General features: G+C 42.3%; 1 protein-coding gene across 8 annotated transcripts in view; it reads left to right on the forward strand.

Annotated features, from left to right (window-relative positions):
• The first annotated feature begins 2,732 nt into the window (after positions 1-2,732).
• Positions 2,733-24,546, forward strand: part of susd1 (sushi domain containing 1) — a 56,890-nt gene continuing 35,076 nt past the window's right edge. For 3 of the 8 annotated variants that reach the window (XM_061260678.1, XM_061260677.1, XM_061260685.1), the window contains exons 1-10: positions 2,733-3,027; positions 6,590-6,730; positions 6,859-7,014; positions 7,623-7,775; positions 8,334-8,513; positions 9,398-9,577; positions 12,392-12,571; positions 13,677-13,856; positions 16,378-16,557; positions 17,983-18,162. In XM_061260678.1, the coding sequence (XP_061116662.1) occupies positions 2,955-3,027; positions 6,590-6,730; positions 6,859-7,014; positions 7,623-7,775; positions 8,334-8,513; positions 9,398-9,577; positions 12,392-12,571; positions 13,677-13,856; positions 16,378-16,557; positions 17,983-18,162 (1,603 nt within the window). In that variant the 5' untranslated portion in view covers positions 2,733-2,954. The remainder of the gene's footprint in view (positions 3,028-6,589; positions 6,731-6,858; positions 7,015-7,622; positions 7,776-8,333; positions 8,514-9,397; positions 9,578-12,391; positions 12,572-13,676; positions 13,857-16,377; positions 16,558-17,982; positions 18,163-24,546) is intronic. The other 5 variants (XM_061260680.1, XM_061260681.1, XM_061260682.1 and 2 more) reach the window with 5 other exon arrangements.

The raw sequence follows: 24,546 nt of genomic DNA on the forward strand, positions 1-24,546 counted from the left end.
CATGAGCAGATCCCCTCTTTCTCCACGCTATGGCCTTTCCATCAGGTTAATCCTGGTCTCATCAGCCCATAAAACTTTGCTCCAGAACTTCTGTGGCCCATCTGTGTTCTTTTCAAATTGTAATCTCGCCTTCTGATTCTTACTACTGATGAGTGGTTTGCATTTGTGGTATAGGCTCTATATTGCTGCTCTCTAAGTCTTCTTTAAATGGTTGATTGAGATTTGATTGATTGACCCTCACCCCTGCCCTGTGGAGATTGTTTGTGATGTCACTGACTGATGTTTTGGCATTTTTCTTCACAGCTCTCACAATGTTTCTGTCATCAACTGCTGTTGGTTTTTTTTGGTCAACCAGTTTGATGTCTGTTGCTCAGTACACCAGTGGTTTCTTTCTTTTTCAGGACATTCCAAGTAGTTGTACAAGCTATCCCCAATAGATTCTTTTCTAAGCTTCAAAATAGCTTGCTTTTCTCCCAAAGACAGCTCTCTGGTCTTCATGTTGGTTGATCTTTTCTAAGACAAATGCAGTCTTCACAGACAAAACCCAAGGCAAAATCAAGAGTAGACATTCAGAACTATTTATTGTTTAACCAATCAATTTTACGGGACATATCTGGGCAACAAGAAACACCTGTCATTCACATGTTCCAATACTTTTGCTCAACTAAAAATTTGGTGGTCTGACACAAAAGCGACAGTATCTCAAATAAGTTTAAACAGCGGCGTACAAAAGAGCATCTCTGAACGCACAAAACACGTCAAAGCTTGAAGTGGATGGGATATAGCAGCTAAAAAATAAGTCAAATAAATACCTAATGAAGTGTTCATTGAGGGTATTTTGAGGACACATTCATTTCAATCATGCCCACACTAAGCAAAATCCATGAAATACATACACTCAGTGATGACTTTATTCGGTAGACCTGTACACCAGCTTCTTAATGCAAATATATAATCAGCCAAACATGTGGCTGCAACTAAATGCATAATCATGGTTATGAGAAGAACTATTTTTCAGACCAAATGTCAGAATGGGGAAGAAATTTGATCTAAGTGACTTTGACTGTGGAATGATTGTTGGTACCAGACATGGTGGTTTGATCTGAGAAACTGCTGATCTCCTGGGATTTTCACACACAACAGTCTCTAGAGTTTGCAGAGAATGGTGTGAAAAACAAAATACATCAAGTGAGCAGTTCTGCAGGCAGAAAAACGTTGTTAATGAGGTCAGATACAAAAGCTGGACTGGTCAAAGCTGACAGGAAGGTGACAGTAATGCAAATAAGCATGCATTACGTGGTATGCAAAAGGACATCTCTGAACATACAACGCATCATAACTCTAAGTGGATAGGCTACAGAAGCAGAAGACTTAATACATCTAACTAATAAATACCTACTAACGTGCTCACTGAGAGTATATATCACTACAAAAAAACAAACATTCAGTAACATTAATTATTACGGTATGTTGCTGTATTTAACATTCACTAACATTAAGTATTATTGTATGTTGCTGTATTTAACATTCAGTAACATTAATAATTACGGTATGTTGCTGTATTTGAAATTCAGGTCGGCTGGGGCCTCTCTGTGTTGAGTTTGCATGTTCTCCCCCTGTTTGCGTGGGTTTCCTCCGGGTACTCCGGTTTCCTCCCACAGTCCAAAGACATGCAGGTTAGGCTGATTGGAGAGTCTAAATTGCCCATATGTATGAGTGTGTGAGTGAATGGTGTGTGTGCCCTGCGATGGACTGGCGACCTGTCCAGGGTGTATTCCTGCCTTTCGCCCAATGTATGCTGGGATAGGCTCCAGCCCCCCTGCGACCCTGTTCAGGATAAACGGGTTAAGATAATGGATGGATGTATTTAACATTCATTAACATTAATTATCACTGTATTTTGCTACATTTGACATTCATAACATTCATTATTATGGTATGTTACTGTATTTAACATCTGCTGCTCTTGAGTGTGCTTCACTACCGCCTGGTATTTTACAGGCAGCCCTTCGGCGTGCTTGTGCTTATCCTTCAGCAGCAGAGGATGCTGGCCTTCTGAGGGACAGCCTGTTTTTAATCAGGATTTTACAGCAGGCCTGGTGGGTTTGTGTCTAAATGTTAGAGGGTCTGCCCCGTTGGCACTGGTGGTCTGAGCGATAAGAGCAGAATCAACTTATCTTTTGTTCCCCACACTGGGGGCACTTACATCCCCACAGGGCTTACTCTGAATACATCTCAGCAATGAATGGAAGCAGTCTCCCTCGGTACCAGAATTAATGGTTAATTCTGAATTTTGTCGATGTTGCACCAACTTACCATTACCTTTGCGTCATTTGGTGGCTACATCACTATAGGTGATAGAATATCACTATAACAACAGTACAGGCAACTGCATACCGCTAAAATGTACTGTTTGGTAAGGTAAGTGTTGGCAAAGGAAGTCATTGTATATTTTTGCACTGTTTAATTAGTTGGCTTGTTTTCATTTATGGTACAGAGATTCAGTTACTTCAGTAAAAATTGTCATATATTTATTTCATAACTATAGCAGGAGTCACCGAGGGAGCACTCAGGTTTTCAAAATACTGAAAGACCAAATATAGCCCTTATCTGGTGGCTGAACATGACACTGCAGTTTTAGCAGCTTTAGGAGTTTGACCTCAAGAGTGAAGTGGGTGGTCTTTCTGAGTGTGATGAAAAACTTAACTTGACAGAAAACTGAATGCGAAAGAATGTGACAGACATGCCCTCAAACCGCCACAGCCAGCACCATCCTCAGAGACGGCGGCGACCGTTGGCTCTCGTTTTTGAACCCTGATACCTCTAACACCCAGCTCTCAACCCTGGTTATCAAAGCCGGTCAGGACAGAATAGTTTACAGGCAGGAAGTAGAGTGAAATGTATATAAAACAAAAGCACCCACTTCTGGAGTATCTAAGAGGCAAGAGTTGAACATGGAACAAATGTCCTGGAAAATGTTAATAGTGACCAAGGCCTTTCTACTTTATCTAACCTGTGCCTTCAAAGGTAAGTTTTCTAATGGCATTAATCATGGAATGTGCTACACCTTATGCTAGTCATACTGCTGGAGAAAGACAGTTTTTTAGGAAATGGACAGTATGAGGTCTGCTTTGAATATATTCTTTAAAAATGCTGGTTCTCAATTGGTTATTTGTGACCCAAAAGTGGGTGATAGGCTGTGTGGGTCACAAGCATGCGGGCCAAAAAAATAAAAAATAAAATCCAATTCAGGGTGTTTATTCTGAACTGCATATTAAAACATATTAACATTCACCCTATAAGTGGTGTATGTATGAGCTTTTTAAATCATGATGTTCATTGATTTCTGATATTTAATATTTTCTTGTGGAACTGCAGTGTCACTATTGCTAACTAAGTTAGCTTTATATTTTATATTAGGATATTCAAATAGTTCAGGAACAAAACATTACAAATTTTGAATGGGAGCAAAAAAGACAACAAATTGTATATGCTTTAACAAACTTTCAGAAATTAGAGTAAATCTCGATTCAATTCTTTAAAAGAATCAACAATACCCTTTCAAGACAATGACTCAACAAGACAGCTTTTACAGTGCAGTCCGTAAGTATTTGGACAGCGGTGCTCCTCTTTAGGCTCTGTGCTCCAGTACATTTTATTCTAAATGAAACAATGAAAATGAGGTTAGTGCAGATGGTCACCTTTCATTTGTGGGTATTTATATCCATATCGAGTGATCTGTGTAGGAATTACATCCCTTTTTATACATAATCCCTACATTTCAGGGGACTAAAAGTAATCAGACAGTTGGCTTCTCAGCTGTTTCTGATTTGTCGGATGTATTATACACTTAGTGCAGGTATTTGCCAACAAGAGTACAACAGTTGTGCCAAGAACAGTCAAGGAAGCAGTTATGAGGCTGAGAAATAAGAGAAACTAAAGCAGAGATATAGGCGAAGCAATACAAATCCGGCACGGAACGCATTTCATTCATTGCCTCACAAAACTCAGACTTTCAAACTAGGCGTTGCACATCAAATATGAATCAAGATTCAGCATCTGCATTGCTTTTTTCCAGGCTAAAATATTTCCTGAAATTTATTTCAGTGGACTGTTTACGAGGGAATAAGAGAAAGTGTATCCACGGTCCACCATATTATTATGTTTTGCCAAAATCAATGATCACAGTCCACCCAATCAGTGGTGTTCCATGGTAGACTACGTCCCTTGTTCATATTGATCTCATTGTGCCAGCTATCCAACAGAACCCACCCACGGTACCACCCATGAAACGGACAGCTTGGGGGTCCGATGCCATTTTTATGAATGCATCTTCCAGACACTCCTAGCCTTATATGGCATTTTTGGGGTGTCAATTATGTTAATTCACAATGGTCCCAGACCATTTGACATCAGGAAGTCATGGCATGCAAAGGGTATGCAACAAATTAGCAAACATGACTACTTTGATTGAAATAACATTGCTGTGTCCCAAACATTATGGTGCCATGAAATGGGGGGACTATGTATGAACACTGCTGTAATTTCTACATGGTGAAACCAAATTGTATAAAAATGTCCTTTATTAAAATCGGACAAAATCTGGGTACATTAACCATATTCCATTTTTTATTACAAATTTCAAATTGTGGAGTACAGAGGCAAATAAATAAATGATGGATCTTTGTCCCAAACATTATGGAGAGCACTGTATCATCCTACATGACAAGAACAGATTGTATGGAGTAACCACATTATACTGTACTGTCAATAGGACATGCCATTGCTTTATAATATATAGAAATATCAGCAGAGTACCCCAGCAGAAATGGTCAGAGAACTGAAAGCATCAGATACAACTTTTTTGATGATACTGTTTTTATTGTCTGTCAATTCCACATATTTGAGAGTCTTCATAACAAAAACATATGTTCAAAAACAAATGCTATGTTCAAAAATAAGAGTTATTTGACAGATAAGAATGGAGCGCTTTTTAACACAAAATGCATCTTTAGGCTCCAAAGGATAAGACAAAACCTGTTTTTAGTCTAATTATTTTGTGCTTAAGCTAATGTTTTGTGACTCACATTGTCATGTGTAACACTTAAAATATAATTTGCTCTTTTGGCTGGTGTATGACACTTTTGGGAGATTTTGGGAGATGTTTACGTTATTTAAGAGTCTTTATGAGAAATTCTCTATTTTATGATTTTATTTACAATAAAACTAAAACCATTCTATTTAGGATAAAGCCTGAGAATTTTACACAGATGTGTTTTTTTTAACGTTTTATTTTATGCAATGTGGATAGATTTGGAGACACTAAGGGACACCAGGGTACACTGCTGACATCCTGCTTCGTATCTTTATTTGTGTGTTTGCTGTAATCCAGTTGCAACTACGTAGCCGTTGCAATTATCCAAACATAAAACTGTTGTGCAATGGTCCAGCTGCAGTTCCTTAGCCCCCTAAGAGTCTGTGTTCCACTGATGTGCCTTCACCACCCCTTGATCTGCAGGGTGACAAGAGCGTCTGACAAACGGCTGTAACGTATTGACATTTTACCCGTGAAAATAACATGAACATGAAACACAAATATTACTTATGGCAAAGCTGCAAGAGTTGCTGTTGGCGCCGTTTTGAAGTTTCATGTTTTGCTGCAATTAATTATAACTATTATGTGTTTGTTTCATATTACTTTCAGTTGTTGGTGAATATTCGTAATTGATGCTTATGTTTTCGTCACGTTTTGCCTGGCCGTTTGGGTGAATGTGACTGAGATATGTGTGCCGGTGCCCATTGAGTTGAGACAATGAGTTGAGACAATTCGCTAAAGCGAAAAGGAGAACAGTAAAACAGTGGCAGTGTACCCTGTATCGTGTAAAGTGTACAGACAGTGTGTAGCGTGTCTTTGAGCGTATGTGGCATTACCCGTGGGATCCTGTCCTGCTCTGATTACTCCTGATTTAGTTTGAATCATTGTTTCTCTTATGATCGTAAATGAGCGCACGTACACTGAGCACGTCTCGGCTGGACGGCATGTTGAATCAATCTCGAGTGCGTTTACCAGGTGTGGCACTGGAAAGCCACCACAGCTGTTGAGCATCACAAGCCTGTAAGCTCCTGTGAGCTCCCCCGACCGGGATGAAGAGGTGCTGCCTGCAGCATCCTGCACTCCTGTGAGCTCCTGTGAGCTCCTGTGTGCTCCCCCGACCAGGATGAAGAGGTGCTATCTGCAGCAGCCTCCTACAGCAGGAGCCAACAGAAGAAACCAACTCCTTTGTGTCAGATGTAACATCCCAGAGCGTGGGCAAGGGGACCCTGGGGGGTTCAGAGGGGGAGGCCTCCTTCATCCAGCCTGAAGACTGGAGGAGGGACTGGAGATGGGCTCTGTACAGAGAGATCTAGTTTAGTCAGGTTCATGTGTCACAAACAGGCGGCTAATCAGTTGTTAATCATGCAAAACGATCAAAAAGAGCTTTGGAATAAATAAAGGTAAAAGTAAATTAAGGTTAAGTTCTGTTTCCCCTACACTCGTCTCCCAATCAACCAGCAGCAATTAATAATACAAAACTCTTCACTTTCGTAGTAACGGTGGCTAGGCAACAGGAAGGTGTGTGTGCCACATGCCACGTCAATGCCACATGCGATGACAAGAGAGATGGAAGAGGTGGGAAAGTCTGTAACTGCATGTATGGCTTCTTGGGCAATGGCAGAACTCGATGTCAAGGTGAGGCACTTCTGGTTAATCCTCTATAGTTTCCAATGTGTGATTTGTGCTGCTATTCTTAAGGGCTGCCCTGTCCTTCCTGAATAAGTTGTACCCTTGAATAGACGATCGTATTTGTTTTCTCACAGACAAAGATGAGTGCCAAATTGGGGGCGGTAAGATCTGCGGAGATCACACTGTCTGCCACAACACCTATGGCAGCTTCTACTGCACTTGTCTCAGTGGCTACAGCCCTTCTAACAGCTTGGTTATATTCATTCCCAACGATGGAACCCAGTGTAACGGTATGACTCACTGGCCTTCCATATTTGTTTTTTGTGCTTTAGTTCATCAGACGCTGCATTTGCACATATCTGTGTGTAATACCACCATGATATTCCACCATGAACTTCCACACAATCCTCTAGAACACAGATGCAAAACCTCAACAATAAAAACTGTCACAACATTTAGATTGAAATGTTTGCGTGAAGTGGTGACTAGTTGGTGAATGGTGAATTGGTGAATAGTTTGCCATCTGAACACAACTGATTAAACAATTGTCTTATAGTTTTATGTAATTCAAAGCTCATCTGATAATTTGCTGATATGATGTGTCATGTGGTTGCAGACAGATTTCAAATCCAAGCTGAAACACCTATTACAGTGGATGCAACAGAAATAGACAGAATCGGGGTGGGGTTAGCAGTGAGGGGCACTTCTAAATTCAATTGTCCCAATGCTACGAGAGAAAGAAAGGCCCCATAAAGTGGGCGTAAATTATAAATATACAGTATATATCTATTAAAATGTCTGGAAATAAACTGGGAGAGAGCTTTGGAAAGTATGTTGGTTTATGCGTGAGTTTACACCAGCACGTACCTGCTAACATTACCCCTCCTGTTTATTTCAGACATTGATGAGTGTAAGGTGCAAGGTATTTGTGGAGAGGGGGGATGGTGCATCAACATGCAGGGCGATTTCAACTGCCGCTGCCGAGCCGGATATAAAGTGCAGAACGGATCCCAGCCCTTCCACCCACATCGTGACAAGGCAGTCTGCACAGGTACTGAAAACAACAAGAGGCAAAGCCCAAGTCAAAATAGAAATGACTCAAAAGTAAAATCCTCTAGCTATTGACTCATTTGTCACTCCTCATCTTTTTCTGCAGAGAATGAGCTTCTGTTCGTATTCACACATTTTTAGTATGATAATATCCATATATCATGGATGAGAAAAGACTGCAGTAACTCTTGACTAGATGCTGTGATGATGGTGCAAAGTGGTGAACATACACAGGGATAAACTGTGTTCTCTGTGTGGTGAACATACACAGGGATAAACTGTGTTCTCTGTGTGGTGAACATACACAGGTACAAACAGTGTTCTCTGTATGGTGAACATACACAGGGATAAACTGTGTTCTCTGTGTGGTGAACATACACAGGGATAAACTGTGTTCTCTGTGTGGTGAACATATACAGGTACAAACAGTGTTCTCTGTGTGGTGAACATACACAGGGATAAACTGTGTTCTCTGTGTGGTGAACATACACAGGTAAAAAACTGTGTTCTCTGTGTGGTGAACATACACAGGTATGAACTGTGTTCTCTGTGTTTTTAGCCATTGACTGTGGGCAGCCTCCCTCTGTTACCCATGCTGCTCAGCTGTCAGAAGCAGGCACCCGCTATGGCAGCGTGGCTCAGTTTGGCTGTGTGAAAGGATTCTTCCAGACACGTGGGAACAATACAGCAGTTTGTGGTGAAAAAGGAGTATGGGAAGGTCTCAGTCTGGTGTGTGAAGGTAAATCCATTTCATTGCTTTAATTATCTGTTTATTTTATTGGTTTGTTTGTTTGACAGCAGTGATTTCCTTGCTTGCACCCGCTGTGTGACAAGCACGGCGGCCACTGAAAGCAACAGTTACTGGAGGCCTTGTGTTCATTGGACAATATACTTGTCAGTCTGTGCCCTCACAAATTCATGGACCGGAAAAAGGAGAATGCTGCCTCTATGCAATGGATGTTTCTTCATTACAAACTGGGGAAAATGAACAGTAACAAAAACATGAACAAAAACATAAAACACCATAAGCTTTGTTTGATATTATTCAAAGCTGTGACTTCTGATTGTATATTGTAATGTACATGTGTATGGAAAGCCAAGGATGATCTTAGTGGTGCTACTTTTATTTTGTGTGCTTAAAAACAAAGTTGTGAAGGATAGATAGAGAGTAAGGGCCATATTTACTGAGCATGCCACAAATACTGTTATGGCCGCAAAATGCTGCCTGGTATGAATTTACTCCATTCCATTTATTGGACATGTCCAAAAAGGACATTTAGAGACTCCAAGAAGACACATGAAAACTAAATGATATTATGGGTCTCATGAGGTATAGGTATACTGGATTTTGCTTACTAAACTATACAACAATTTTTATCCTGAAAAAGAGTGTTTGCACCCCCCCCCCCCCCCCCCTACAAATCATTAGTAAATATGGCTCTAAGTCTCTAGATTAGTGTTTCAGCATTACGCCCTCTCAAAAACATGTTCATTTATTGTTATATGTGACTCACTGAATGAGCAGATTTTCTCTAACAAATTGACAGACTGTTCATTTGATCATGTTTTAGCATTGGATGGTTACCAGATCTCAGACTCATTGTCACTGCTTTTGCTTTCTAGAGATATACTGTGGTGAACCACCAGCTCTCCCCCACTCAGTAATGCAATGGCATAAACTCGCCAAGGTGGGCACAAATGTGTATTATAAATGCAATGCTGGGTATTACAATGTTGGAGCTGGGAATTTTTCAGTTTGCAATACAAGTGGGCAATGGGACAAAACATCTATGCAATGTGAAGGTAATTCATACTAATTCATTAATGTTCATATATAGCTTTGCATACTATTATTGCATTCATCTGCATAAAAAGCTGACATTGTACATTTGTCAAAACATTTTAATGCTTTCACTCTCAGAGATGAAGTGTGGAGATGACCCAGTGCTGCCACACAGTGGACAGGTGTGGAATGGCAGCACAAATATGGGCAGTACTGTATCTTTTTACTGCAATGATTCATTTTAACAAGTGCAGGAAGGGATATTCTGGGATGGTAGCATGAGCATGGGCAGTATGTCACAGATATGAAGCCTGGTTATGCAGTGGGATGGTAGCATGGTCGGTATGTCACAGATATGAAGCCTGGTTATGCAGTGGGATGGTAGGATGGGCAGTATGTCACAGATATGAAGCCTGGTTATGCACTGGGATGGTAGGATGGGCAGTATGTCACAGATATGAAGCCTGGTTAGGCAGTGGGATGGTAGGATGGGCAGTATGTCACAGATATGAAGCCTGGTTATGCAGTGGGATGGTAGGATGGGCAGTATGTCACAGATATGAAGCCTGGTTAGGCAGTGGGATGGTAGGATGGGCAGTATGTCACAGATATGAAGCCTGGTTATGCAGTGGGATGGTAGCATGGTCGGTATGTCACAGATATGAAGCCTGGTTATGCAGTGGGATGGTAGGATGGGCAGTATGTCACAGATATGAAGCCTGGTTATGTAGTGGGATGGTAGGATGGGCAGTATGTCACAGATATGAAGCCTGGTTATGTAGTGGGATGGTAGGATGGTCGATATGTCATAGATATGAAGCCTGGTTATGCAGTGGGAAGGTAGGATGGGCATGGAAGTACGTATGTCACAGATACCAACATGTCAAGAGGTTCCCCAAACCCTATGCTAGTCCTATACCTAAGGAGGCTCCTAAAACCCTTTTCATTTTAAAGTCATTCAAGTCCTCCGATTACCTCTTTACTGGCTTTGTGAAAGACAGAATGTGAAGTGTAACACAAAAGCCCAGAGTCTAGGAAATAACAGGTTTATATAGATCAGAAACACCTGTTCGCAATTCGTAACTCCTTGTGCAATCAGAGATAACTGACCACACAAGGGAGACATGAATGTAACAGGAATGCCCTCTCACAGCCCCAAGAGGTAATGACCAACTAAGCTCGGCAACCATGACAACATATGTGTGCTAAGGCTAAAAAATAACTAAGGTTAGCCAAAAGGCTATTTAAAAGGCAATTTAATATTAAAGACGTTAGGTGCATTAAGAATAACAACAGAACTGCTGTACAAGAATAAGGATATTGCTGATGCCTTAAATGGCTACTTTGTTGAGAGTTTTACCAGGGAGGAGGTTACTAGTAAGCCAGAAGGCATACTCAATACTAACAGCGTCTTAGCCAATACTGATATAGGGGATAAAGAAATACTGGATAAATTACATTAACTAAAGACAGCTGGCAGGCCCCAATGGCATATTCCCAAGGGTACTCAAAGTTAAGTAAGATTATTTTTAAACCACTGGCAAGTATTTTTAGACAGTCTGTAAAATACTGGAATCTATCATTAGGGACAAACTGGAATTTCTTGAAAATAACATTTTAAGGGATAGCCAGCATGGTTTTCAAAAGAGGTCATGGACAAACCCTTTGGCATTCTTTGAGGAAGCCACCAAATGTTTTGATGATAGCAGGCCTTTTGATATTGTATATCTAGATTTCCAAAGAGCATTTGATAAGGTACCACATGACAAACACACAATCAAAATGAGGATGATAGGAATTATAGAAGCCATTTTGAAGTGGGTTCAGGACTGGCTACGGGATAGAACACAAGTACATAATAGTAGAAGGAGGGGCCTTACATAAATGATCTTGATATAGCCTTATCCGAACAGAATATTGTGGGAAGTGGAGTCCCACAGGCATTGGTGCTGCTCTTCCTCATTTAAATAAATGATCTTGACATAGACATGGAAAGTAATTTAGTTAAATTTGGAGGTTTAGCTAACAGATTGGAATCTACTACAGTAATCCAGGAAGACTTAAACAGAATCCAGAAGTGGGTGGAAACCTGGCAAATGAAATTCAGTGGAACTAAATGTAAAGTTCTACATGTGGGAAATAAAAACATAAGGCAGGATTACTTTATGGGGGATACAAAATTGGATAGTGCTCAAGTTGAAAAAGACTTGGGGGTAATAGTTGACCAAAGCCTTTCAGGTTCTAGTCAATGTGCGGTATCAGTAAAAAAGGCTGACAGGATGCCAGGATACATATTGTTAGGGGCAAATGCCCTTTTTAACATTTCACAGGTGAGCATCATCTGATGAAACAGATCCAGTAAAAAGCAACAATAGCTATTCTTCAGTTTAACTTTCGTATTTATTTGCAAAGAAATGACAGAAAGTGAGAAAGCTTACAGGCTTTCTGATTTGAATCAGACACAGTAAGACTCTTATACACACTTTTCCCAAAGGGGGGGCTTTGCCAAAACAAAAAGACATGAAGCTGGCCACAAACATTTTATCAGTATTTTGTCTTCTGAATACCCCTTGTTGACCTTGCTGTAAGACCAGAATGTGCTAGCTGAGAAGCAGAGACATTAAGGTCATAGGCTGTCTGCCTGCTGGAGAGAGACAGAGAAAGACTCATAGTAAGCACTTAATTCAGAGAGTGGTCTAATAGTAATAAGGATTATCACTTGTGTAAACATAAACAATATTCACACACATATACTGAAATGAGGCCTTTTGACTAGACCGGATTAACATAGCACTGTCTTCTGTGCAATAATATCTTGCTCATTTTCTTTCTAGAGATTGACTGTGGTGATCCCCCTTTTCACCCTCACTCCATTGTGGAGTGGAATAACAGCACTAAGATTGGCACAGAGGTGTCTTATCAATGCAAGCCTGGCTTTTACAATGCAGGATATGGGAATGTTTCACTTTGTACCACTCATGGTTACTGGAATCATGCTAACATACTGTGTCAAGGTACCTTTTAATTATTACGCTGTGCTTCTTTTACATGTCAAGTGTAATGCTTTTATATTTATTTACACATAACACATATTTTACTTGGAGAAACTTCTCCAGCTGAAAGCATGGGCATATTATGACTGTGAAGATGGATTTCACAGTGTAGACAAGAGATAGCTAGAGATAGCTAGGACAATGTTGCTTTGCTGTGCGGAGATGTTGTTTATGACAATGCAATCCCAAGTGTGTGGCGGCATTATACTGTCCTCCAAAGATGTAAACCTAAAATATCCAGTGTTTCTTCACCTCAGAGTTTACTGTACGAGTCCACTCTGGCCAACTCTGTAACTCTGAACTTTCTACTGTGTATGCAGTGTCATCCAAAAGTATGGTAATGATATAGTGAGGTGGGCGGAGAAGGGTGCACATTGTAGACTGGACTGACCGGAAAATTGTATATAACTCAGCTGCACCAACATCTCTATGCACTGCTTGGTCTTGATAGACACACAGCAAACAGCAACTCTCCCCAGACTTTGAGGTTTCTAAATCCATGACGAAACCACTTTCATTCATTCATTCATTATCTTAACCCGCTTATCCTGAACAGGGTCGCAGGGGGGCTGGAGCCTATCCCAGCATACATTGGGCGAAAGGCAGGAATACACCCTGGACAGGTCGCCAGTCCATCGCAGGGCACACACACCATTCACTCATACACTCATACCTATGGGCAATTTAGACTCTCCAATCAGCCTAACCTGCATGTCTTTAGACTGTGGGAGGAAACCAGAGTACGCGGAGGAAACCCACGCAAACATGGGGAGAACATGCAAACTCCACTCGCCCCCCGGCCGACGGGGATTCAAACCCAGGACCTCCTTGCTGTGAGGCGGCAGTGCTAACCACTGCGCCATCTGTGCCGCCCCGAAACCGCTTTGCCTACATTAAATAGTACATACAGTAGCAAATGCAACTAATTTTTGGAGGGCACTGTACAATTAAACAAATATTCATCATGAACTGTAATAGAAGACATATATGCGTTAATGCAATCCCATGGTTGTATGGGAACATTATTCCCACAATATTACTGTGGTAATACTCATCTTTTTTACAGAGATCAATTGCGGACCTCCGGTTATTTTCCCCAACACTGACATACATTGGGACAACACTTCAAGGCTAGGAAGCATTGTACGCTACACATGCGAATATGGATTTTACCAGGAGGGCGGAAGTAGTCACTCTACATGTACATCAGCCAGAGTGTGGGAAAATATTACTGTAGCATGCAAAGGTAACACTTTTTCACATGATAAAGCACAGTCAATGGCTGAAACACAAACTTTGATCAATGGGTTTGTTCATTGTTTATTCATTTTATGTTTAGGCCTGTGCACAGTTTGAATGCAACACAAAGGGAGAAATGGATTCTATAGATACACCTGTATACTGTTAATGCAAATATTGAATGAGCCAATTATGTGGCTTCAAGGTATAAAATGTTGTGTGTTCAGAGATGCTCTTCTGCATACCATTGTTGTAAAGTGTAGTTATTTGCGTTACTGTCACTTTCCTGTCAGCTTTGACCAATCCGGCCATTCTCCTCTGACCTCTCTCATTCACAAGGCATTTCTGCCCACAGAGCTGCTGCTCACTGGATGTTTTTCACATCAATCTCGGCAAACTCTAGAGACTGTTGTGCGCGAAAATCCCAGGAAATCAGCAGTTTCTGAGATACTCAAAAACTCACCGCCATCACAGAGAAAAACCCAGCCCCGGGGCGAAAACTCTAGGCCATATTAAAGGATGTTTCTGCGTCTCTATTTAAATAAGAGGAAAACAGTTACCCGGCTGATGTGTACTTTGTTTGGATAAATGACTGAAAGCAAAAGATACAATTAAGTGAAAAACGTGACTTAGCTGATGAACAGAGGCGTGAGAGAATTTCAGGTAGAGATCAAAATTCCGAAAATAATGTCAGAGAGTGAGTCTCAGTGCAAGTAATCTGACCAAGGGAGGCGAGGAAAGCCAATCAAAACACTTGGTCCCATAGCTACAGGACGATCCGGGATTCTTTTTACTTCCGCTGTAAGGATTCCTCTCTTCCGACTACTATATACCTTGCATAGTGAATAATTAAAGAGTGACAAACAACATTCACAGCCAACTCTGCCTCCTGCTCTACAAACACTGAATGAGCTGATAAACCGAGGTGAGAGAGAACTTCAGGTAGAGAGGTCAAATAATAATAATGTCAGGCAGCAAGTCTCTGAGCTAGGTACCTGACAAACGTGTCAAGAGGTTCCAAAAAACCTATACCAGTCCTATACCTACGCAGCCCTTAGAGGTAATGCCCAACTACGCTAGGCAAGCATGACATGTGCATGCTAAAGTTAAAAAAGAACCAGGGTTAGCCAAAAGGCTATTTAAAAGGCAATTTTCAGATGATGCAAAATGCAACCCCAAATGCTTCTTTCAATACTGTAGTAGGAAAAGGAACGTTAAAGAGGTTAGGTGCATTAAGAATAACAAAGGAGAACTACAGTATAAGAAGAATAATACAAGAATAAAGATATTGCTGATGTGTTAAATGGTTACTTTGTTGAGAGTTTTGCCAGGGAGGAGGTTACTAGTAGGCTGGAAGGTATACTCAATACTCAGAATGTCTTAGCCAATATTGAGACAGGGGATAAAGAAATATTAGATACATTACATAAACTGAAGACAGATCATTGCATATTCCTAAGGGTACTCAAAGAGTTAAGTGAGATCATTTTTAAACCGCTGGCAAGTATTTTTCGACAGTCTTTAGAAACTTAAGAAATACCAGATCACTGAAAACAAGGTAATATAACTTCAGGACTGGCTACGGGATAGAACACAAGTACATAATAGTAGTAGGAGGGGCCTTACATACATGATCTTGACATAGACATTGAAAGTACAAAACTAGGAGGTTTAGCTAACAGTATGGAATCTACTAAAGTACTCCAGGAAGACTTAAACAGAAACCAGAAGTGGGAAGAAACCTGGCAAATTAAATCCAATACAGCTAAATGTAAAGTTCTACACATGGGAAATAAAACTATGAAGCAGGATTACTTTATGGGGGCTCAAAATTGGATAGTGCTCAAGTTGAAAAAGACTTGGGGGTAATAGTTGACCAAAGCCTTTCAGGTTCTAGTCAATAGGTGGTAGCAGTCAAAAAGGTCAACAGGATGCTAGGATACATAGCCAGGAGTATTGAGTATAAGTCCATGGAACTTATACTCACCTTATACAATAGTCTTGTTAGACCACACTTGGAGTACAGTGTGCAGTTCTAGGGACCACACTATATAGAAGCACTGATATAAAGCCTGGCAATGCTGTGGGATGGTAGCATGAGCATGGGCAGTATGTCATATATCTCTTGCCAGGAAGGCTTTTATAAGGTCAAAGGAACTGATGAGCCTGTATGCACTGTGGATGGTCAATGTCACTTTGACATACAAAGGTAGTTATTGGTTAGTATGAGGCAGGGAGGGCAGGCTGTGATATCATGAATTCCATTATGGGTGGAGCTAAAATGAGCTGTAAATCACAGACCTAAACAATCATAAGTTTGTGTTCTATATAGAATAACTTGATGATTGCTTCAAACTGTGTTATTTTAAGTTCTGTCCATTTTTGATTTCATGACACCTCATTCTCCCATCACTCGTGTAAACACAGACAATATTCATACACGTATACTGAAATGAGGCCTCTTGACTAGACCGGATTAACATAGCACTGTCGTCTGTGCAATAATATCTTGCTCATTTTCTTTCTAGAGATTGACTGTGGTGATCCCCCTTTTCACCCTCACTCCATTGTGGAGTGGAATAACAGCACTAAGATTGGCACAGAGGTGTCTTATCAATGCAAGCCTGGCTTTTACAATGCAGGATATGGGAATGTTTCACTTTGTACCACTGATGGTTACTGGAATCATACTAACATACTGTGTCAAGGTACCTTTTCATTATCATGCTGTGCTTATTTTACATGTCAAATGTAATGCTTTTATGTTTTTTTACTCATACACATATTTTACTTGGTGAACCTTCTCCTCCAGCTGAAAGCTGTGTATCCCTGAGCATTAGCACGGGCGTATTATGACTGTGAAGATGGATTTCACAGTGTGGACAAGAGATAGCTAGAGATAACTAGGACAATTGCTGTGTGAAGATGTTCTTTATGACAATCCAAAGATGTAAAACCTTACACAGAAAATGTCCAGTGATAAATCACCTCTATACGAGTCCACTCTGGCCAACTCTGTTACTCTGAACTTTTTACTGTGTATACAGTGTCATCCAAAAGTATGGTAATGATATCGTGAAATTAGATCCTTGGATTTGAGATCAAAACATGAATATGAGACAAAGGTACAGACCAAGTTACAGTATGTTCTTTGGAAATGCCTTTCCAGGCCTTTCACTGCATCTACTTTCAATTGGTTTTTGTTTCAAGGGGTTTCTGGCTTCAGTCTCCCTGCATCAAGTGAAATGCATCCTCAAAACAAAATGTTCCACCTTTTTTCCCAATGGTGAATGCTTTGGTTGCACTGGCAGTGTGTTTGGAGTCATTGTCCTGCTGCAGGATGAAGCGCCACCCACTGGGTTTGGAGGAATTTCTTTGTACATTTGTAAATTAATCTTTTAGCTGCAATCCTCCATATGATCAAGAGGAGGAGCCTGTGAGCCTGTTCCAGAAGCATCCGTACATGCTATAGCCATGACACTACATCCTCCATATTTCACAGATGAGGGGGGGCATTGTTTTGTACCCAGCTGAAAATGGGGGGACAGAAACATATCTTTCTGCAAAATAGATGTATACATGTAAAATATGTAGTCAATGTACAGTACTGTGCAAATGTCAGAGACCATCAGACAATAATGCAGGAAACGTACATTTAACAACGTACATTACAGAAGTTTTGATTGTCTTTTGTCTCATAGTCACCTTTTGATCTCAAGTCCAGATGACTTAAGTAGCAATAAAACTGCAGCTTGAGAAGGTTGGTGGAGAAGGGTACACATTGCGGACTAGACTGACTGGAAAATTGCATATAGCTGCACCAACATCTCAATGCACTGCTTGGTCTTGATTGACACACCCCAAGCAGCAACTCTCCCCAGATTTTGAGGCAAAGCGAGTCAAAAAATGACAGAAGGGCTCAGGTGCTTCTAAGTCCACGAGGAAACAAATTTGCCTTTGTTAAATACTATGTACAGTAGCAAATACAACTCATTTTCAGAGGGCACTATACAATGAAAAAAAAAATCATCATGAACTGCAATAGAAGACGGATATGCGTTAATGCAATCCTGTGGTTGTATAGGAACATTATACCCACAATGTTACTGTGGTAACGTTAATCTTTTTTACAGAGATCAATTGCGGACCTCCGGTTATTTTCCCCAACACTGACATACATTGGGACAACACTTCAAGGCTAGGAAGCGTTTTACACTACACATGCGAATATGGATTTCACAAGGAGGGCGAAAGTAGTCACTCTACATGTACATCAGCCAGAGTGTGGGAAAATATTACTGTAGCATGCAAAGGTAACACTTTTTCACATTATAAAGCACAGTCAATGGCTGAAACACAAACTTTGATCAAATGGTATGTTTATTGTTTATTCATTTTATGTTTAGGTCTGTGCACAATTTGAATGCAACACAAAGGGAGAAATGGATTCTATAGATACTCCTGTATACTGTTACTGCAAAAATCTAATCAGCCAATTATGTGGCTTCAAGGTTTGAAATGTTGTGTGTTCAGAGATGCTCTTCTGCATACCATTGTTGTAATGTGAGGTTATTTGCGTTACTGTCACTTTCCTGTCAGCTATGACCAATCTGGCCATTCTCATCTGGCCTCTCTCATTAACAAGGCATTTCTGCCTGCAGAACTGCTGCTCACTGGATGTTTTTCACACCGTTCTCAGCAAACTCTAGAGACTGTGGTGCATGAAAATCCCGGGAGATGAGCAGTTTCTGAGATACTCAAAAACTCAGCGCCATCACAGAGAAAAACCCAGCCCAGGGCGAAATCTCTAGCCCAAATTAAAGGATGTTTCTGCGTCTCTATTTGAATAAGAGGAACAGTTACAGTTATCCGGCTGACATGTACTTTGTTTGGATAAATGACTGAAAGCAAAAGATACAATTAAGTGAAAAACATGACGTAGCTGATGAACAGAGGCGTGAGAGAATTTCAGGTAGAGATCAAAATACCCAAAATAATGTCAGACAGTGAGTCTCTGTAATCGCTAGTAATCCGACCAAGGGAGGCGAGGAAAGCTATGCACTTGGTTCCATAGCTACAGGACGATGCGGGATTCTTCTTACTTCTGCTGTAATGATTCTTGTATTCCCAATACCATATACCTTGCATAGTGAATAACTAAAGAATGACGAATAACATTTACCAGCCGACTCTGCCTCCAGCTCTACTAACACTGAGTGAGCTGATAAACCGAGGTGAGAGAGAAGTTCAGGTAGAGAGGTCAAACTGACAAAGAAAATGTCAGGCAGCAAGTCTCTAAGCTAGGTACCTGACAAACATGTCAAGAGGTTTCCCAAAACCAATGCCAGTCCTATACCTAAGGAGGGTACTGAAATCTTTTTAATGTTAAAAGCATTCCAGTCGTCCTTGTGTCTAGGAAAGACCAGGCTTATATAGATCAGAAACACCTGTTTGCGATTACCAACTCCTTGTGCAATCAGAGATAATTGACTGCATGAGGGAGACATGAATGTGACAGGTGCGCCCTCACGCAGCCCCAAGAGGTAATACCTAACTAAGCTAGGCAACCAAGACAAGTGCAAGCTAAAGTTAAAAAAGAACTAAGGTTAGCCAAAAGGCTATTTAAAAGGAAAATTTCAGATGATTCAAAATGCAATCCCAAATGCTACTTTCAATAATGTAGTAGGAAAAGGAATGTTAAAGAGGTTAAGTGCATTAAGAATAACAAAGGAGAACTGCAGTATGAGAATAAAGATATTGCTGATGCCTTAAATGGCTACTTTTTTGAGAGTGTACCAGGGAAGAGGTTACTTGTAAGCTGGAAGGCATACTCAATACTAACAATGTCTTAGCCAATATTTAGATAGAGGATAAAGAAATGCTAGATACATTACATAAACTGAAGACAGATAATTGCATATTCCCAAGGGTACTCAAAGAGTTAAGTGAGATCATTTTTAAACCTCTGGCAGTCTTTAGAAACGTGAGAAATACCAGATCACTGAAAACAAGGTAATATAATACCAATATATAAGAAAGGCGACCGTACGGATCTAGGAAACTACAGGCCTGTCAGTCTAACTTGCATCACATGCAAAATACTGGAATCTATCATTAGGGACAAACTGGAATTATTTGAAAATAACATTCTAAGGGATAGCCAGCATGGTTTTAAAAAGGGTAGGTCATGTCTGACAAACCTTTTGGCATTCTTTGAGGAAGCGACCAAATGTTTTGATGATAGCAGGGCTTTTGATATTGTATATCTAGGTTTCCAAAAAAACATTTTATAAGGTACCACATGACAAACTCACAATCAAAATGAGGATGATAGGAATTATAGTAGCCATTTTGAAGTGGGTTCAGAACTGGCTACGGGATAGAACACAAAAAGTAGTAGTAGGAGGGGACTAATCCAAGCAGGGTATTGTGGGACGTGGAGTCCCACAGGGATCAGTGCTGGGGCCACTGCTCTTCCTCATTTACATAAATTATCTTGACATAGACATTCAAAGTAATTGAGTTAAATTTGCTGATGATACAAAACTAGGAGGTGCTAACCGTATGGAATCTATTAAAGTAAGCCAGGAAGACTTAAACAGAATCCAGAAGTGGGAAGAAAGCTGGCAAATTAAATCCAATAGAACTAAATGTAAAGTTCTACACGTGGAAAATACAAATATAAGGTGGGATTACTTTATGGGGGCACAAAATTGGATAGTACTCAAGTTGAAATAGACTTGGGGGTAATAGTTGTCCGAAGCCTTTCAGGTTCTAGTCAATGTGCGGTATCAGTAAAAAAGGTCAACAGGATGCTAGGATACATAGCCAGGAGTATTGAGTTTAAGTCCAAGGAACTTGAGACGGGTGCGTGGGGGTTGGACCCAAAATGCACGACTCAGAAACAATAGTAATATAAAGACCCCTCAGGGCTTTATTCGGGACGAATCCCAGGAGAGTAGTCAACACAAGCAAAGTCCATACACGTAGATCCAGCCAAACAAAAAGTAAACAAACAAAAAGCACGGTGCCGAGGGAAGAGGCAAACTCGTAGTCGGTAGACGTGCAGGGAGGTCCGGTAGCAGGAGAGCTGTCAGCGGGGCAGATGAACAGACGGACGGCAGGCAGAGGCGTAGTCGTGGACGAAGCGGAAGTCGAAACCATGAAACAATCAGCGAAGCAAAAGTACAAAAACGGTAGGCAAGGACGAAGTCAAAAAACAAACGATGGTCACAAAACAGAAATCAATAAACAATGGTCGGTAAACAGGCGTGGATCGTAACGTGTAATCAAACAGTAAATAATGCTCAAGAGTTGCGTGGTAAACAGAGGCAGACAATTTCGCAGTGAACAGTTGCGCGACTGGGCTATAAATGCAGGTGTAGACAGGTGTAGACAATTAGTTAGAGCGTAGCAAGGAAATGGAAAACAGGTGCGATGGATGACAAGTTTAACAAGGAGATTAGTAATCGTTAGTAATAAACCTATCCTGCCCTAGCATTAGTAAATTAGTAAATGACATGCACGAGAAACGTAAGGTAACATGAACACATGATTAGTCTTGTTAGTTTCTACCCAATCCTGATCTAGCGTTAGTAGTTTTAGTAAATAGACAAATAGAAACATTAGGGGAGTGAAGGACAGAACGAGAGAGAGAGAGAGAGAGAGAAAAGGCGGAACGCAAGGTTTGCGGAAAAACATGTAAAAGTGTATGCATAACAACGACCAGTTAACGTAACAATAAACATGCATCGAAACATAACACAAAGCGAAACTAAGACGATAATCACTCAACATAACCAGGTAATATAATCGTAACGAAACATAACTAGACATGACGAGAAAATAAATCGTAACAAGAAATAAACTAAACAACATGACGAACCTAGACTAACATAATACATGATAAGACACTACGTGACTAAGACAACATGAAAAAACATAAATCAACATAAAACATGGTGAGACAGACCTGAAACGTGACAGGACCCCCCCCTTAACGACCGACTCCTGGCGGTCCTTGGAATTTATCAGGGTGGTCACGATGGAAGTCTCTGATGAGCGATTTGTCCAGAATGAGACTGGGAGCGACCCAGGAACGCTCCTCAGGGCCATAGCCCTCCCAGTCAACCAAGTATTGCACCCCACGGCCCCTCTTACGAATGTTCAAGAGTTTCTTAACAGTGAATGCGGGGTGGTTGTCAATAATGCGGGGGGGAGGTGGTGGGGGATCCGGGGGACATATGGGGTGAGAGGATACAGGCTTAATACATGAGACATGGAATGTGGGGTGAATCTTAAGGGAAGCAGGGAGTGACAATCTTACAGAGGAAGGATTGATGATTTTGTGGATCTTAAAGGGACCAATAAAGCGGGGTTGCAGTTTGTGGGAAGTGGCTTGGAGGGGAATGTCCTTAGTGGACAGCCAGACGGAGTCACCTGGTTTGTAGGCCGGAGCTGGAGTGCGGTGGCGATCAGCAAAACGCCGATTACGGTCTGCCGTGCTTAGCAGCGCGGCCTTGGCATCCCTCCAAACCTTGTCGCACCGTTTCATGTGGATGGCGAGGGAGGGAACAGCGATCTCGGCTTCTTGGTCAGGGAACAGTGGAGGTTGGTAGCCCAGGGAGACCTCAAATGGAGATTTCCCGGTGGCGGCGCAGGGTAAGGTGTTGTGTGCGTACTCAACCCAGGTGAGCATCTTGCTCCATGAAGACGGATTCTGGGCAGAGACACAACGTAGCGCGGCTCCCAAATCCTGGTTGGCCCTCTCGGTCTGCCCATTGGATTGAGGGTGGTAGCCGGATGAGAGGCTGGCTGTGGCACCGAGGGCCAGGCAGAAAGCTTTCCATACTTGAGAAATGAATTGTGGACCCCGGTCAGATACAATGTCTGAGGGAATTCCATGGATGCGGAACACTTCCTTGATAAGTACGTCCGCAGTCTCTTGGGCAGTGGGTAACCCTGGCAGGGGGATGAAGTGGGCCGCCTTACTGAATCGGTCCACCACCGTGAGGATGGTGGTGTTACCTTCGGAAGGGGGAAGTCCGGTAACGAAGTCCACGCCGATGTGGCTCCAGGGTCGGCTGGGCACAGGCAGGGGTTGGAGTAGACCAGCGGGGGCTTGGTGGGAGGCCTTGCTTCTGGCACAGGTGGTACATGCCTTGATGAAGCGCCTGGTGTCAGGGATTATGGAGCTCCACCAGAATCTCCTCTTCAGCACCGCCAAGGTGCGGGTAAAGCCGGGATGGCAGGAAAGGAGGGATGAATGGGCCCATTGCAGCACCTGTGTCCGAGCGGCTGAGGGAACGTATAGGCGTAATCCGGGGTTGGACCTGGGATCGGGATCCTCCCGTAGAGCCCTCTGGATCACCGCCTCGATCTTCCATGTGACAGATCCGATAGTGCAGGAGGCAGGAAGGATGTTCTCGGGAACCTCACGCTCAGAACAGGTGTTAAATTGACAGGACAGGGCGTCGGGCTTAACGTTCTTCGAACCCGGGCGGTAGGTCAGAGAAAAGTTGAACCTCCCGAAGAACAGCGCCCATCTAGCCTGTCGGGAGTTCAGCCTTTTGGCTGTCTGGAGGTATGCCAGGTTCTTGTGGTCGGTCCAAACGATGAACGGCTTCTCGCCCCCCTCCAGCCAATGTCTCCACTCCTCCAGCGCCAGTTTGACTGCCAGCAGCTCTCGGTTTCCAACGTCATAGTTCCTCTCAGCCGGGGACAGCTTCTTGGAGAAGAAGGCGCAGGGGTGTAGTCGGTTGTCCGCGGCCGCCACCTGAGAGAGCACTGCTCCCACCCCTGTGTCGGAGGCATCCGTCTCGACCACAAACTGGCGGGTAGGGTCGGGATGTACCAGGATGGGAGCGGAAGAGAACAGTCTCTTGACCTTGGTGAAAGCCGTCTCAGCTTCGGGGCTCCACCGGAATGGCACCGCAGGGGACGTGAGCTTGGTTAGGGGGGAGACCACTTGACTATAGGAACGGATGAACCTTCGGTAGAAATTGGCGAATCCCAAGAAGCGCTGGAGTTGCTTGCGTGAGGTGGGTGTGGGCCAGTCGGTGACCGCCAGAATCTTCTTGGGATCCGCCCTGATCTGTCCCTTCTCAAGGATAAACCCAAGGAACTCAACTGTGTCGGAGTGGAAGACGCACTTCTCCGCCTTGACAAATAGTTTGTTCTCTAGAAGTCTCTGTAGAACTTGTCTGACGTGGTTTTCATGATCCTTGGCATTAGTGGAGTAGATCAAGATGTCATCCAGGTAGACGAACACATGGCGGCCCAACAAGTCCCGAAGAACATCATTCACCAGAGCCTGGAACACAGCAGGAGCATTGGTGAGGCCGAATGGCATGACCAGGTATTCGAAGTGTCCGAGAGAGGTGTTGAAGGCGGTCTTCCATTCATCGCCCTCACGGATCCGGACCAGGTGGTAAGCGTTGCGAAGATCCAACTTGGTGAAGATGGTGGCCTCGTGAAGTGGGTGGAACGCGGAGTCCATCAGGGGCAGAGGATACTTGTTCCTCACCGTGATGTTGTTCAGCTCCCTGTAGTCGATGCACGGGCGTAGAGAGCCATCCTTCTTCTGAACGAAGAAGAATCCCGCACCGACGGGAGAGGAAGATGGGCGAATTAGTCTGTTAGCCAGGCAGTCACGGATGTATTTCTCCATAGCCTCCCTTTCTGGTCTGGAGACGTTG

The sequence above is a fragment of the Conger conger genome, chromosome 11 (assembly GCF_963514075.1).
Source record: "Conger conger chromosome 11, fConCon1.1, whole genome shotgun sequence".
Taxonomy (NCBI): domain Eukaryota; kingdom Metazoa; phylum Chordata; class Actinopteri; order Anguilliformes; family Congridae; genus Conger; species Conger conger.